The 17056-nt window shown below is 46.2% G+C and overlaps 1 protein-coding gene across 5 annotated transcripts in view; it reads left to right on the top strand.

Annotated features, from left to right (window-relative positions):
* The window catches only part of RASGRP2 (RAS guanyl releasing protein 2), a 151193-nt gene extending 134364 nt beyond the window's left edge, over nucleotides 1-16829 (top strand). For all 5 annotated transcript variants that reach the window (XM_083164806.1, XM_083164805.1, XM_083164807.1 and 2 more), the window contains exons 16-17: nucleotides 3302-3368; nucleotides 16611-16829. In XM_083164806.1, the coding sequence (XP_083020932.1) occupies nucleotides 3302-3360 (59 nt within the window). In that variant the 3' untranslated portion in view covers nucleotides 3361-3368; nucleotides 16611-16829. The remainder of the gene's footprint in view (nucleotides 1-3301; nucleotides 3369-16610) is intronic.
* The last annotated feature ends 227 nt before the right edge of the window (nucleotides 16830-17056 follow it).

The following is a 17056-nucleotide window of genomic DNA, read 5'->3' as shown; positions in this document are numbered from 1 at the left end:
TCGCCTTATTGGTGCACCACAGTCTTATCAGCATGCAGGGCCGTCCTAATCGCCTTATTGGTGCACCACAGTCTTATCAGCATGTAGGGCCACCTTAACCGCCTTATTGGTGCACCACAGTCTTATCAGCATGTAGGGCCACCTTAACCGCCTTTTTGGTGCACCACAGTCTTATCAGCATGCAGGGCCGCCCTAATCGCCTTATTGGTGCACCACAGTCTTATCAGCATGCAGGGCCGTCCTAATCGCCTTATTGGTGCACCACAGTCTTATCAGCATGTAGGGCCACCTTAACCGCCTTATTGGTGCACCACAGTCTTATCAGCATGCAGGATCGCCTTAACCGCCTTATTGGTGCACCACAGTCTTATCAGCATGCAGGGCCGCCCTTATCGCCTTATTGGTGCACCACAGTCTTATCAGAATGCAGGGCCGCCCTAACCGCCTTATTGGTGCACCACAGTCTTATCAGCATGTAGGGCCACCTTAACCGCCTTATTGGTGCACCACAGTCTTATCAGCATGCAGGGTCTCCTTAACCGCCTTATTGGTGCACCACAGTCTTATCAGAATGCAGGGCCGCCTTAACCGCCTTATTGGTGCACCACAGTCTTATCAGCATGCAGGGCCGCCTTAAAAGCCTTATTGGTGCTCCACAGTCTAATCAGCATGCAGGGCCGCCTTAACCGCCTTAACCGCCTTATGGGTGCACCACAGTCTTATCAGCATGCAGGGCCGTATTAACCGCCTTATTGGTGCACCACAGTCTTATCAGCATGCAGGGCCGCCCTAACCGCCTTATTGGTGCACCACAGTCTTATCAGCATGCAGGGCCGCATTAACCGCCTTATTGGTGCACCACAGTCTTATCAGCATGCAGGGCCGCCCTAACCGCCTTTATTGGTGCACCACAGTCTTATCAGCATGTAGGGCCACCTTAACCGCCTTATTGGTGCACCACAGTCTTATCAGCATGCAGGATCGCCTTAACCGCCTTATTGGTGCACCACAGTCTTATCAGCATGCAGGGCCGCCCTAATCGCCTTATTGGTGCACCACAGTCTTATCAGCATGCAGGGCCGTCCTAATCGCCTTATTGGTGCACCACAGTCTTATCAGCATGCAGGGTCTCCTTAACCGCCTTATTGGTGCACCACAGTCTTATCAGCATGCAGGGCCGCCTTAACCGCCATATTGGTGCACCACAGTCTTATTAGCATGCAGGGCCACCTTAACCGCCTTATTGGTGCACCACAGTCTTATCAGCACGCAGGGCCGCCTTAACCGCCTTATGGGTGCACCACAGTCTTATCAGCACGCAGGGCCGCCTTAACCGCCTTATTGGTGCACCACAGTCTTATCAGCACGCAGGGCCGCCTTAACCGCCTTATTGGTGCACCACAGTCTTATCAGCATGCAGGGCCGCCTTAACCGCCTTATGGGTGCACCACAGTCTTATCAGCACGCAGGGCCGCCTTAACCGCCTTATTGGTGCACCACAGTCTTATCAGCATGCAGGGCCGCCTTAACCGCCTTATTGGTGCACCACAGTCTTATCAGCACGCAGGGCCGCCTTAACCGCCTTATTGGTGCACCACAGTCTTATCAGCACGCAGGGCCGCCTTAACCGCCTTATGGGTGCACCACAGTCTTATCAGCACGCAGGGCCGCCTTAACCGCCTTATGGGTGCAACACAGTCTTATCAGCATGTAGGGTCGCCTTAACCGCCTTATGGGTGCACCACAGTCTTATCAGCATGCAGGGCCGCCTTAACCGCCTTATGGGTGCACCACAGTCTTATCAGCACGCAGGGCCGCCTTAACCGCCTTATTGGTGCACCACAGTCTTATCAGCACGCAGGGCCGCCTTAACCGCCTTATTGGTGCACCACAGTCTTATCAGCACGCAGGGCCGCCTTAACCGCCTTATTGGTGCACCACAGTCTTATCAGCACGCAGGGCCGCCTTAACCGCCTTATGGGTGCACCACAGTCTTATCAGCACGCAGGGCCGCCTTAACCGCCTTATGGGTGCAACACAGTCTTATCAGCATGCAGGGTCGCCTTAACCGCCTTATGGGTGCACCACAGTCTTATCAGCATGCAGGGCCGCCTTAACCGCCTTATGGGTGCAACACAGTCTTATCAGCATGCAGGGCCGCCTTAACCGCCTTATGGGTGCACCACAGTCTTATCAGCACGCAGGGCCGCCTTAACCGCCTTATTGGTGCACCACAGTCTTATCAGCATGCAGGGCCGCATTAACCGCCTTATTGGTGCACCACAGTCTTATCAGCATGCAGATCCGCTTTAACTTCGCGACCGTGCAGCATTAATGTAATACTATGCTACATTTGCATTAACCATAGTAAAACACCAAAGACATTCACCATCTATGATTTGGTCACTAGGCATTTGTAGCGCTGTTGTAGTGCTGTCCCTGTGACGGAGTCACCACTAAGCAGCTTTAGGCATTTGCCTGTGGGCGCTGGTCACTGGAGGTGCAGGTCAGCGATGGCTGTGAACCCTGTGGAGCTAGGTGAGCCAGTTTAGAAGAAATTCAGTGACTCGCCAGCTAATGCATCCCCCCCACATGAAGCAGGCGAACAGGGCGGCGGCGGTTGCCCCCCCCCCCCAATACATCTGCCCCACTGTCTGCTTAATACCTCTGCCCCTGTCTCACATAGTGGGGCACATGTATTAAGCCTGGAGAAGAGATAAACTGGAGATAAAGTGGAGATAAGGTAAAAAGAAGGATAAGGTCAAACTGAGAGGCAGATTTATTAAGCTCGGGGAAGTGATAAAGTGTCTGGTTTTTATCACCGGCCAATCAGCTCCTAACTGTGAAGTTACAGGCTTGGTTTTAAAAATGACAGGTAGGAGTTGATTGGCCGGTGATAAAAACCAGACATTTTATCACTTCACCGAGCTTAAGAAATCTACCCCCTCAGTCACCTGGGAGATACTGGAAGGGGAAGCCCAGATGGGACAGTCAGGGAGATTAAGCAGGTATGGTTCTGGGCCCTGTAAAAGCTCCAATTGGTTGCTAAGCAACTGGAACATTTTATGCCCAAAATTGCAAGGAACTTATCTTTGCATCCATGGTAATCTTGTCCATAGAGCTGAGAATACAATGTTCTGGTCATTCTAGACACAAGAGTGGATAATATAAGTAGCTGACCACTTTTCTATAATATTAACCTTGACTGTGGCATCATTTGTTATTTTGCTTTCGTACAAGTTCATTATGTCAGAATGTGTTCCGGAGCTGCTAATCACTCAGAGATTTCTTTGTGGTTTAGAGCTAAAAGAAGAAGATCCGCAGGTGGAGGAGGATGGAGTATTTGATGACCGCTTATAATAATCGCAGTGAGTAATATTATTGATGAGAATACATCATAGTTGGGATAGTTAGTAAAATGAGAGTGTAAGCAAATGACAGTGCTAATAGGACAGTCCACAGCTGCAGTCTAATAAGGAAAAAGAAAACAAACAGAAATATATAGTGAAAAAAGTCATATGGATAAAGTACAAAATCATAAAAACATGAGTGTCCTTAATGCAGGGTAACAACAAACTCATGTTAATGTTCTGTAACAGAAGTAAAGGGCCTGATGCAGTGTGAATACACATTCAAAGAACTGTAGGCTCAAACCGGATGGAGTTAAAATCCCGGCGGTCGAAATCCCAACAATTTCTCCCTCTATGGGTGTCCAAGACACCCATAGAGGGAGAATAAAATATTGTGGCGAGTGTAGCGAGGCACCGGGCGATCCACGACCCCCCCCCCCCCCTTGTCGGGATTTCGGCTGGCGGGATTCCGGTGTCAGTATTTTGACCGCTGGGATTTAGTACTTTGTATACCATAAACATATGCAAAAGCAGGGGGGGGGGGTCCTCTTGGCAAGTTCCTTAATGACTGGTATACTGTATATAATATGAGCAATAGAGCTGCCACCACATCATGCAGTGTAAGGGGCAGAGCAGAGCTGCAGCACATGCCCAGTGTACCAGCTTCTACCACATTACTGTATGGTGGATCTGAGCCCTCAAACATCACAATAGACCAGAGAGTAGCTGCCAGGGGGAAGAGACCGGAGCCTTACCATCATATGGGAGATTGTGAGCTCAGAAATGCAGTACTGGTTCTATTATTTGTGTATATATTTATTATGTGATGTTTAACCTTTTCCTGACCACTTATCTTATTTAATTGTTTGAAACAGCCTATAATATACAACATCTGTACTGTTAAATATTAATACTCTATTTCATACAGTATCCAGTGTATAAAAATATAATAGTACATTTTTAGGGCTGTTACCACTCTGCCAGACTCCCATACTTACCCAATGCGCTGCAGATTGGGAGATTTTGGATTACATTTGGAACCCCCCTCTAAAACTCCTGCATTTGGCACTGATAAAGCTGGTTGTGACTGTGACACTTATGCTTGCTTGCAGCTGGTTAGGCAGGGACGTTCTAATATAGGTGGAGAACAGATTCTAATTCAGTACAAAGATGCATATACATTAGTCACCGCTATATTATTGACAGGTGGTAGGGAGCAGGTATAAGTAATGGATGTTCCCAGCATTAGCAAACTGTTTTGATTTGTGGTTTGCTAATGTGTCACTGGGGCTCCCATTATTGTTACTTTTGTGAAGACAGGTAATTGTGTCTGCGTGTTTGAGGTTGAGCAGTTTTATTATCCAAATATTGTATGTATTTTGCCTGCACATTTTGGGCACAATTTGGGATATCTCTGCATGCATTAACTTCATATTATTTACCAGGAGTGTGCTAAATGCCCTGAGAAATTGTATTAGTATAGAATAGTGCACCCATATTAAACGCGTAATTTTCAAATCTCATTCATTTCCAGACAATTTGATCACTTTGCAGCTCACAATGTTGTTTTCATTCAATTTAGGCCAAGGTATGCAGCAAGCTGGCTGGTTATTAACACACGGAACTTCTGACAGTATCAGTATGGTGTATTGGGGTGCAGCACACACAAACAATAAAGAAGAGCAAAATAGTTTTTTTTATTTAACTTTTTTTAATGCGCAGCTTGTATAACGCTGCGTGGATGCCGAACAATCAAACACAGAACTTCTGACAGTATACTATGGGTGCAGTACACACAAACAATGAATAAAGAAGAGAAAAATTGATTTGGATTTTTTTACTTTAATATCTTAATTTATTTTTAATGCGCAGCTTGTATAATGCTGCATGGGCGCAGAACAATAACACATGGAACTTATGGTGTATACTATTGGGGTGCAGTACACACCAAAAAAAGCAATTTTTTTATTTTTTTATTTTTGGACAGGGCATGTACAACACTGCGTGGCCGTGGAGGCAGAACAATCACACATGGAACTTGTTCTGACATTAATATATGGTGTATTGGATTGCAGCGCAGCACACCACACACCAAAATGGAAAAAAAAATGAAAAGCTGACTGACAGCCTGCCTGTGTACTACTGTACCCCACTACACTGACTGACAGCCTGCCTAGCACACGACCAGTACAGTATATAACCCAGCACAAACCCCTCTGCACTGCACAACACCCTTCTACACTGCACAAACCCCTCTGCACTGCACAAATCCCTCTGCACTGCACAACTCCTCTCTGCACTGCACAACTCCTCTCTGCACTGCACAACTCCTCTCTTCACTGCACAACACCCCTCTGCACTGCACAACACCCCTCTGCACTGCACAACACCCCTCTGCACTGCACAAAACCCCTCTGCACTGCACTACACCCCTCTGCACTGCACTACACCCCTCTGCACTGCACAGCACCCCTCTGCACTGCACAACACTCCTTTGCAGTGCAAAACACCCCTCTGCACTGCACAACAACCGTCTGCACTGCACAACACCCGTCTGCACTGCACAACACCCGTCTGCAGTGCACAACACCCCTCTGCAGTGCACAACACCCCTATGCACTGCACAACACCCCTCTGCACTGCACAACACCCCTCTGCACTGCACAACACCCCACTTCACAACACCCCTCTGCACTGCACATGCACAGCACCCCTCTGCACAGCACAAACCCCTCTGCACTGCACATGCACTTCACTATTCTGTGCTAATGGGAGATAATGCTCTTTCTGAGGAGGGGGTTAATTTATTGCTAAAAGGAGGTCATGTAACTTAGGGGGTCTTCTGTATTAGGGGAGTGCACATTGCATATATCTGCCACAGCTAACTTCCTTTCCCTATCATGGTGCCCCACCCCCCTTCATTGTCTTCTGTATCTGCCCCTGCACAGTAATATACAGCATCGGGGAAACTACAGCAATGCATTCTGGTAAGAATATTCAACTTCACTACCCTCCCCTAACACTGCATTCTTACAGCCTAATTATAAACACCCCCACCCCCATACCAGTCTATCCCTAGGCCCTCCCCGCTAATACCTAACCCTTGTACCCCATTGTCAAAAACTAACCCTCCCACCCAGTTCCCTATCCTTAAATTCCCTCTATTGGCTAAACCTAACCTTCCCCCCTCCCCATCCTAACGGGTCCTGGACAGTTTCCTGAGAGTCAAGACCCCGGCACTCGGGGTCCTGATGGCCACCGGCTATTCTCCCTCGTGGGGGTCCACGACCCCTATAGAGAGAGAATAGAATAGGTGGCGAGCGCAGCGAGCCACTGTGCCCGCAGCGTGGCAAGCACAGTGAGTCCGCAAGGGGCTTTGTTGCGCTCGCCATGCTGTCTGAGTCCGGCCAGTCGGGATCCCGACTGTCCACACCCATATACCACACCCTTCCTAACACTTACCCACCTGCATATTTATAATCTGTATGCTAGGAGTCGGGACTCTGACATTGATATCCCCAGTGAGGTTAGAATTCTGGTAACTGGCCACTAGTTGGGATGCTCGTGTCGGTACTCCGACTGCCAGCATCCGATCTGATGGGATACTAAACTCATCCCTCTCTAGATACCTTATTCTGCGGGTATATGGTGTGGTACATTACAGTTAAGGAAACTTCCCTTTGCATGACCACTCCCCTTTTGTATGTCCACGCCCCCTTTGGCGCACAAGAGCACGTTTCTTCTTTACCATGCCGCCACTTCAAAATTTCCACTTCGACCACTGGTCTCGTGAGAATCCGATGCCAGATTGCCGCGCTCGGCCGTGCTCAGGTTTATGATAAAACCCGGAAACTCGTGAGCACGGCTCGCGGGGCGTCAAACCGGTTGAGTTCGGAGCGGTTTGGATTCTGGGGAATCCGGACCGCTCATCTCTACCCATAGTCAGTTCGATCCACCAGATTTGACCACATATTATCTGCTGTTTACCCAGCCAGGCTGCCCACAATAGTATGGTCACTCTTGTAGAAGTACAATGTTTCGATGTGATGGTTGAACAAATCTATTTATGTGTAATAAAATAACTTCTTAATAGAGATGTGCAGGCTCCGATTTCCCAGATCCGAGCCCGCACGAACATCACTTATCTAAACCCGAATCCGAGCAGTGCTCGAAACTTCCTGCCTGACTCGGATCCGGGCGCGCGGGCAAAACGTCATTGCCTAGCGCCGGATTCTCACGAGATCCGGAACGCTATATAAAGAGCGAGCATCCTGCTCCATTTTTCACTCGTGATTTCAGCTGCTTAGAGATAGGAGTATCAAGGCAATGGCAATACTCAGCAAACTAGCAATAGGGTAGGGGTAAATGGAAATAGTGGTTGGGCTCTATTGAAAGGATAGGGTATAATTTTCATCAGCAATATTCCCTAGAGGTTACCTCTATTCTTCTCCCAATATGACTCCACAGATGTACATAACAAATAAAACACAAAAGAAACAATGTATGTAATCAAAGTCTATATGATAGTCCTTTCCTATAAACACAGGAGGGGTTCCAAAACTCCCTATTATCAAAATGGGATGGTGTTGGGATTATTCTCCTCTTGGATCACATTCTGTGCAGTCACGCAGGCTTACTTTTGCTTACTAAAAGTAAAGAAAGGACATGCATATAAAGGTATCTTTGTAAAGGTGTTGTTCTTTCCAGAATCACCACTAGATGGAACAATCATCCAAAATCACCATGTGACTCCAAAATTGCATATAGTGACACTCACAGTTATGCTTACATATAAAAAGATAGGTACTAAGCACATCAAGGTTTCTTTAGAAGTCCTATTTTGTGGCAGAGTGAGATGGTATTCGTGGTCTTATAAGATATTAAACTGATAAAAACAGATACACAGCACAGCACACTTGCAGACCAACTCAGTGCTTGTCAGGAACCAGGTTCAGTCTGTTTTGTTTTCTGTCAATTTCTGTTTGGCATTTTGGCTCACTGGTTGCCTCCAGTGGCAGGTCTGTTGCCATTACAGCTTTGTGTTCTGGGAGCTTAATTTATTCACTAGGCTGTGAGATATTAAGCTAATCAAGCACTTGCTGGGAGACTGCCTAGAGATCCACCAGGTGTTATCAATCATCTGAGGCCTTGATAAGGCATGCTCTTCTTTGGATCTCTGCCAGTTATAGCTTGCTGTTTTCTGTGCTGGTAGCTGCAGATCTACTGCTCTCTGGTCCTAGGTCCTGCTCCTGTTCCATTCAGTGTAGATTCTGTTGGAGTCCTTCTCACTTCAGTCTGGGTCCTGTTTACAGTCTTGTCCTGTGTTGTCTGGGTCCAGTCAAGTGTCCTATCCTGCTGCAGTCTGGATCAAATATCATTGTCCCCTTGCTGTCCTAGTCCAGGGACCTCCAGCCGTGGTGCAGCCATTGTCCAGCTGCCGTCTCACTGCGGTCACCGTGTAGCCGTAGTCCAGCCGTTATCCAGCTGCCCGATTGCTGCGGTCAGTGTCCAGTCTTGGGCCGGTCACGTAAGTGCTCCAGTGGAGCCTGGTTCCTTATTCTTTATTCCTACGGGCAAGCGGCCCTTCCTCCTTAGTTATAATCATTATTATCCTGGTTCTGCTCTCCGTGGTTCGGAGAGGCCCACAACTGTGGGTTTATGTCTGTTTTGGGGTACCGTCACTTTAAGAGTACTATTTTTATGTTGGCGTGTGTTTGGTTTGGTAGCGCCCTATTGTTGCTTTGTTCTGGTGTTTGCGACTCGGTCGCGCTGTCCCGTCCTTGGCCTGGTGCCGGTTAGTCAGGGTTTTTTTCAGGTAGGCCCGTTAGTTAGATCTGCCTTTTGAGATACCCCCTGGCGATCGCTCACCCCTTGTCACCACATAACTCCTGGCTGCATCGGGGTCGGAGCAGGCTTAACCGGCTCCTTCGAACGCGGCGGCTACAGGCGAAGCCTAGCACTACCGCAGGGGTATTCCATCTGCCCGGGGGACTCAACAGAGTCAGTGTAGGGTTTCGCTGTGGCCGTTCTAACCAGCGGTCCCGGCTACGGGCTCACGCCTGATCTCCAGCTCCCTGCCTCCTGCAGCACCACACCAACATCCTCACGTTACTGTCTCCGGACTCCCATGGTGGGTAACCCCCAAGTCCGTAACAGTGCTGCACCAATCGCCCACTTTTTCAAACTGCCATCCTGTCTGCCACTGCAGTGCCACTCCTAGATGAGCCACGTGTTTGTGCCGCACACTTGTGTGGCTTAGCATAGTCATCCAGCTACCTCGATGCAACCTTTTGCCCTAAAAACAATATTGTGAGGTGTTCAGAATAGACTGGAAATGAGTGTAAATTTATGTTATTGAGGATAATAGTAGTGTAGGAGAAAAAAAAAACACAATAATTCTGCGATTTTTAGCAGTTTTTAGGGTTTAAAAAAAAAAAAAAAAAAAAAAGGTATTTTGGCAAAACCCATTAGAATCCAAAACTTGAAGGTAATCAGAACTCAAAACCCAAAGCGCGAAAAGTGTCCGGTGAACATCCCTGAGTGACACCTAAGTGTACAGCACTGTGGGAGATATGCAGAGGTACAAGCCGAAGTGCAATAGGCAGCACTTTCAGCAGAGTTTGTCATTTTTGCAAGCCATGCACGTTTACGCCACAATATAAAATCTGCAATGATTACACATCATGTGGATGGGCCGTGAGATAACTCCGAGGGCATGAAACTAGTGAGGTGGATTCAAATAGGCAGAACAACAATAAATAACTTTTGTGGCATGTAATTTGTTTTGCTCCTTAATCTTCATTGGATGCTACACAGCAATTAAATTAATGCAGCATTTTTTCTTTAACGCGTTCCTAATATGACAAGAAACAATGCTGCCCACTGACGGCTAGGTGTCACTAGGGGTACTGGATAAGAGAGTGCTTGGACAAAGCTGTGCTCAGTGGGAACAGGGTTAACACCACCGCTGTCCTAGCCATAATACATATTGGGTGGTGTTACACAATACACAAAGCTTCAGCATTTTGTAGCTAAAGGTAACACTATGGGGTATATTCAATGCCCTTTGGCGAGCAGTGTCGATAGCTCGCCGTCACGGGTCAGTATTCAACCGACCTCACTGAACTTGCCATATCCACCTCACTGGGTTTTTCCAGCAAGGTGGAAATGCTGAGTGCGCCCATCAAAATGGTGAGGGTCGCCACTGTATGCAGCAGGTTTGCTGAATTAGCGGCAAACCTTGCCATTCGGGGGTATCCTCACCCCCCCCTCCTGGAACATAGAATAGGGTGATAGGCCGGCGAGGCGGTTAGATTCCCACGGTACATAGAATAAGGCCGGCGAGGCGGTTAGATTCCCCCAGAACATAGAATAGGGTGAGAGGCCAGAGAGGAGGTTAGATTCCCCCAGAACATAGAATAGGGCGAGAGGCCGGCGAGGCGGTTAGATTCCCCCAGAACATAGAATAGGGTGAGAGGCCAGAGAGGAGGTTAGATTCCCCCAGAACATAGAAAAGGGTGAGAGGCCAGAGAGGAGGTTAGATTCCCCCAGAACATAGAATAGGGTGAGAGGCCGGCGAGGCGGTTAGATTCCCACGGTACATAGAATAAGGCCGGCGAGGCGGTTAGATTCCCCCAGAACATAGAATAGGGTGAGAGGCCAGAGAGGAGGTTAGATTCCCCCAGAACATAGAAAAGGGTGAGAGGCCAGAGAGGAGGTTAGATTCCCCCAGAACATAGAATAGGGTGAGAGGCCGGCGAGGCGGTTAGATTCCCCCAGAACATAGAATAGGGTGAGAGGCCAGAGAGGAGGTTAGATTCCCCCAGAACATAGAATTGGGTGAGAGGCCGGAGAGGAGGTTAGATTCCCCCAGAACATAGAATAGGGCGAGAGGCCGGCGAGGCGGTTAGATTCCCTCAGAACATAGAATAGAGTGAGAGGCCGGTGAGGCGCTTAGATGGTGAGGATGGCTTGTTTTCAGCGATCCTCGCCCAAAGCAAGCCACCCTCGCCCCAGAAACCCCTTTGCCGACAGCATTGAATACCAGCTACTGTGTTATCTCTTGTCCTTACAATCTGAAGTAGATTTCTGGTTCCTGTCAGATGCTGCATTTGTTCAGCTATAAATATAAGCATTTGTCTGGCTTGTGTGGCACCACCCATATGATTTTAGCACCTGTTGAACAAACGGATTCTGTCCTTTACACATGCAGAAACCGCAGAATTTAGTTGCGTCCCATATTTACCAAGACTATAGTCACTATAACACTGTACAGCAGCAGCCCCATAGTTTTCCCATGGAAAGGATTTCTGAGGCTATTTAGCAAGCTCCCTAAAAGCTTTGCTTCTCAGAGCTTGCCTCTGTTACCCACCATTAGCCTGTTTACCTTATCGGGGAAGCCCAACTGGAGAAGTACTTCTTACAGTACCTCTTACTTCTTATTTTGCCCATCACAGGGTTTGTGGCCCTGCATGCTCAGTTTCATGCCGTGTATCTGAACCATACTTGCCTACCCTCCCAGAGTGGCCAGGAGGCTCCCGAAAATCATGTCCCCTCCTGACCCCTGGAAAGATGAGCAAGCCTCCTTCTTGTCCGTGGAACCCCCCCGACATTCCCCCACAACTACTACCTCCACAGGTGTAAATCCAGAGATTCGTGGCTCTTCGGGAAGGAGGCGGGGCAAAAATTATGCAAATTGAAACCAAAAGCACTCACACCTTTAACCCAGGTGTCTGCTGGGGTGCCGTTTAGAGAGTACTGTAATGAGGCACTCCCAATTACATACCCAGAAATCCCAATAGAGGGAAAAACAGCACTCACCAGACTTCTCATGAAAGCATAAATCCAGAGTTTAATCCAATCAATCCAATCAAAACGATGCAGAAGTTTTGGTTCTGGTGCGGACCTTTATCAAGGCAATGGCAATACTCAGCAAACTAGCAATAGGGTAGGGGTAAATGGAAATGGTGGTTGGGCTCTATTGAAAGGATAGGGTATAATTTCCATCAGCAATATTCCCTAAAGGTTACCTCTATTCTTCTCCCAATATGACTCCACAGATGTACATAACAAATAAAACACAAAAGAAACAATGTATGTAATCAAAGTCTATATGATAGTCCTTTCCTATAAACACATATTATCAATATGGGATGGTGTTGTGATTATTCTCCTCTTGGATCACATTCTGTGCAGTCACGCAGGCTTACTTTTGCTTACTAAAAGTAAAGAAAGGACATGCATATAAAGGTGTCTTTCTTTCTAGAATCACCACTAGATGGAGTAATCATCAAAAATCACCACGTGACTCCAAAATTGCATATAGTCATTGGTGAATTCAGGGGGGGGGGGGGGCACCCAGGCACATGCCCCCCTGTCATTTTATTTTGTAGCTGAGGACCAGGGCTTTCCAACGAGCCCAGCCCCATGTCTCTAGCCCCCGGGAACCGGAGATATCGCCTGGCAAAGCTGTAATGTTTTTCCCCATAGGATAATATGGGACCCGTTAATTCCGACCCCCCAGCATCACAGAAGGTTGTGGTTGATCCCATTCAATTCCAAATTGCTGGGCCTTCAATATGATATCAGGCTGGTCCATATCGGTCAGTCGGTTCCAGAGTTATTGCGGGTAAACCGATTTTTTTTATTTTTGAAATGTAATTTCATGGCTGTTCATGTTCTTTGAGGGCAGATTACTCTGGAACCAAACGTTCCAGTTTCACTGGACCAAAATCATTCAAAGCCCACTCAAAAGTTCTTCAATATGATACTTGTCTCATGTAAACGGGTCAAATGGTTCCGAAGATATAGCCGGTTAAATGAGATAACTTGTTAAAGGGGGGGAGGGGTGGTTTTCTCTCCCCCTCACACCAGAAAATGCAGGGACTAGGCTGGTATAAAAGGGGCCAACCTGGGAATGCATTTTCTGGTGTGAAAGGGGTATTATTTCAAATAGCCAGGACTTGCTCTGAATACAGCCAGGCTCTGCCACTGTCAGTGGCTATCACTTCTGCCTGGCGGCGGCTGTCCCCCATTTACCGCGAGCATGTATTCCTCCTTGGCAATGAGCATGTAATCCCACATGGCAACGAGCATGGAACCTCTGGCAATGAGCATGGAACCCTTGGCAATGAGCAAGTAATTAAACAACACTTATGTAGCATGATTTTTAATAGGCATTAAGGTGTTTGGCATAATACATAATGGACATACTGTGATGGCGTGTAACTTAACGTGTAATGGACATTATGGTGTAAATGTTTAATGCATGCCTTTGGCGGACAATGTCCATGTTTATGAAGTGTATTGTGAATTCTGGCTCAATCAGTGTGGCATTATGTGAATTTTGGCTCAATCTGTGTGGCATTATGTGAATTTTGACTCAATCCGTGTGGCATTATGTGAATTTTGGCTCAATCCGTGTGGCAATATGTGAATTTTGGCTCAATCCATGTGGCATTATGTGAATTTTGGCTCAATCCGTGTGGCATTATGTGAATTTTGACACAATCCGTGTGTTATTGTGTGAATTTTGGCTCAATCCGTGTGGCATTATGTGAATTTTGACACAATCCGTGTGGCATTATGTGAATTTTGGCTCAATCTGTGTGGCATTATGTGAATTTTGACACAATCCGTGTGGCATTATTTGAATTTTGGCTCAATCCGTGTGGCATCATGTGTAAGGGGCAAGTATAATGGGGTCTAGTATTTTGTTGCATAATGTGTAGAAGTTGTATATGGTGTGGTACACTACACTCAAGGACACGCCCCCTGTTGAGTGGCCACACACCCTTTTCCGGAGTGCGCCTTCGGCGCGCGCACAACTACATGTTTCACTTTTGTCGCCATGGTGGGCCTGCGTACTTTAAATGCCAGGGCCTATTTTTAATCCCATTCCCACCCTCTCTCTGCCGCTCTCTTAGCATGTACACTGGCACCACTAACACCGCCCCTCCCCCACCCACACCCTGTTTTATCATGGTGCCCCCCCTCTGTCATTTTATCCTGGATCCGCCCCTGCATATAGTGACACTCACAGTTATGCTTGCATATATAAAGTAGGTACTAAGCACATCCAGGTTTCTTTAGATGCCTGCGTGACTGCACAGAAAGTGATCCAAGAGGAGAATAATCACAACACCATCACATATGTGGCAGAGTGAGATGGTATTCGTTTTTCATCCACTCTCAGCCATAAAATGGAAACCAGAAACCAGGTAAAATGAAGAAATGACATTTATTGTAAAACAACTTAAAAGAGGATAATTACTTAAAAGCAATTTGAATTAAATTTTAGGATACAGGCGTTCTCTGATGGTAACAATCTAAAAGGTGAGGTATAAACCCGGGTAGCTCACCATTTTGGATAAATGTAAGGAGAAACAACAAGTTCCAAAGTCCAGAAATTCCTGTGGCTCCCCCGATTCACACCAATGCGTTTTAACCATAGTCTTTATCAAGGTGATGAGGGGGCTTACTCAATGTTCTCATTTATATACAGGTTGAGTATCCCTTATCCAAAATGCTCGGGACCAGCATAATTTTGGATAACGGATTATTCCGTATTTCAGAATATTTTAATATTTCAATTATGTATTTTGAAGTATCTTGCATTTATGCTGTATAAATACATGGAATACACACAAATATATTTTATTTGTTCAAAACACAAGGTTTCAAAACATGAAACAAAATTTGTGTCCTATCTCAGGTACTGAATGTGATTGCCAAGCAATCATTGTCTTGCACATATATAGTGCCAGTTACATATCATGTCCCCAGTAGTGCCAGTTACATATCATGTCCTCAGTAGTGCCAGTTACATATCATGTCCTCAGTAGTGCCAGTTACATATCATGTCCCCAGTAGTGCCAGTTACATATCATGTCCCCAGTAGTGCCAGTTACATATCATGTCCCCAGTAGTGCCAGTTACATATCATGTCCCCAGTAGTGCCAGTTACATATCATGTCCCCAGTAGTGCCAGTTACATATCATGTCCCCAGTAGTGCCAGTTACATATCATGTCCTCAGTAGTGCCAGTTACATATCATGTCCCTAGTAGTGCCAGCTACATATCGTCCCCAGTAGTGCCAGTTACATATCATGTCCTCAGTAGTGCCAGTTACATATCATGTCCCCAGTAGTGCTGTTACATATCATGTCCTCAGTCGTGCCAGTTACATATCATGTCCCCAGTAGTGCCAGTTACATATCATGTCCCCAGTAGTGCCAGTTACATATCATGTCCCCAGTAGTGCCAGCTACATATCATGTCCCCAGTAGTGCCAGTTACATATCATGTCCTCAGTAGTGCCAGTTACATATCATGTCCTCAGTAGTGCCAGTTACATATCATGTCCTCAGTAGTGCCAGTTACATATCATGTCCTCAGTAGTGCCAGTTACATATCGTGTCCTCAGTAGTGCCAGTTACATATCATGTCCTCAGTAGTGCCAGTTACATATCGTGTCCTCAGTAGTGCTGTAACAGTTGTCCCCAGTAAGTTTTAGCAAAAAAATTTTTTTTTTCCACTTTCTGGAATCTATGGTTTTTGGAATAATTTGGATAATGGATACTCGCATACGGGATACTCAACCTGTACCTTAGAAAAGGGGTGGTTCTTACAATCAAAGGACTGTCAATCACGGATAGATGGGTTTTGTTATGTATATTTCTATACACTGTAACATCCGGATGTTAAACAGTGTATAGAAATATACATATCAAAACGTGCAGCATATTCTTAAGTACATAATTACAAAATGCTTAAAAAACTAGGCTTATTTGAGCACTCTAAACGCTAAAATTTTCATATGAAAATGTGTTGTTATGTAACCATTTTAGTTTACTCTAGAAAATATCATTGACGTAAGTTATCCCCTATTCCTTTCAATAGAGCGCAGCCACCATTCCCATTTTTTTAAATATTTTTTTATCAGGAGAAACCACCTGATAGGTAAGAGCGCTGCTTTTCCTCCTGCGCGCACAGTCTTATTTTTTATTCTTACATGAAGGGGGTAGAGTACATGTGGTTTAAGAAAACTGTTGTCAGATCCGGGAGCCCACCACAGACCAGTATACGCCGGTCACACCATGGACATGGCAAGATGTTAAGCTTAAAACAAAAGAAGGATTAAGTTCATGTAATGCTCATTGCACAACCAAACCTGAGCAACGCCGGGTACAATCAGAGAGTATATAAATGTTTTACAGTTTGTGCAACAAAAACCAAACAGACGTTTCTTTACATTTCAGGCGGCCGAAATTTGGATATTTATCTATTCCCAGGAAAAGACTTACTGTGCGAAGACCTGTGTGGGCACAAGCATTGCGGCGTGTACTGATCTTCCCTGCTTTGCCTACAAGGATCTTTTATTGTAAGGCATGAGTGGCTGTCAACGTGTAGTACAACTGTTTCCACAAGAAGGCTGCTGTATATCTCAAACCATTCATGAAAATAAATGCACAGATCAATTTCTGTTTCATTATTATTATCATTATTTTGCTGGGTTATTATTAGGCCGCGGATATTAAGGATCTAAAAAACTAGAATAATATTTTTCAGTCAATGTTTTACGATCTTATAGGTTTGAAAAATGTCAGTTTAGGTGTTTATATGTTATCTGAAAATAAAAACAATCCACGCAACATATTATTATGTTTGAAACAATGGCCCTCATTCTGGTTGACTCGGTACCCCC

The sequence above is a fragment of the Crinia signifera genome, chromosome 11, assembly GCF_055691185.1.
Source record: "Crinia signifera chromosome 11, ASM5569118v1, whole genome shotgun sequence".
NCBI classification, from domain to species: domain Eukaryota; kingdom Metazoa; phylum Chordata; class Amphibia; order Anura; family Myobatrachidae; genus Crinia; species Crinia signifera.
This window is presented reverse-complemented; position numbering and strand designations above follow the sequence as displayed.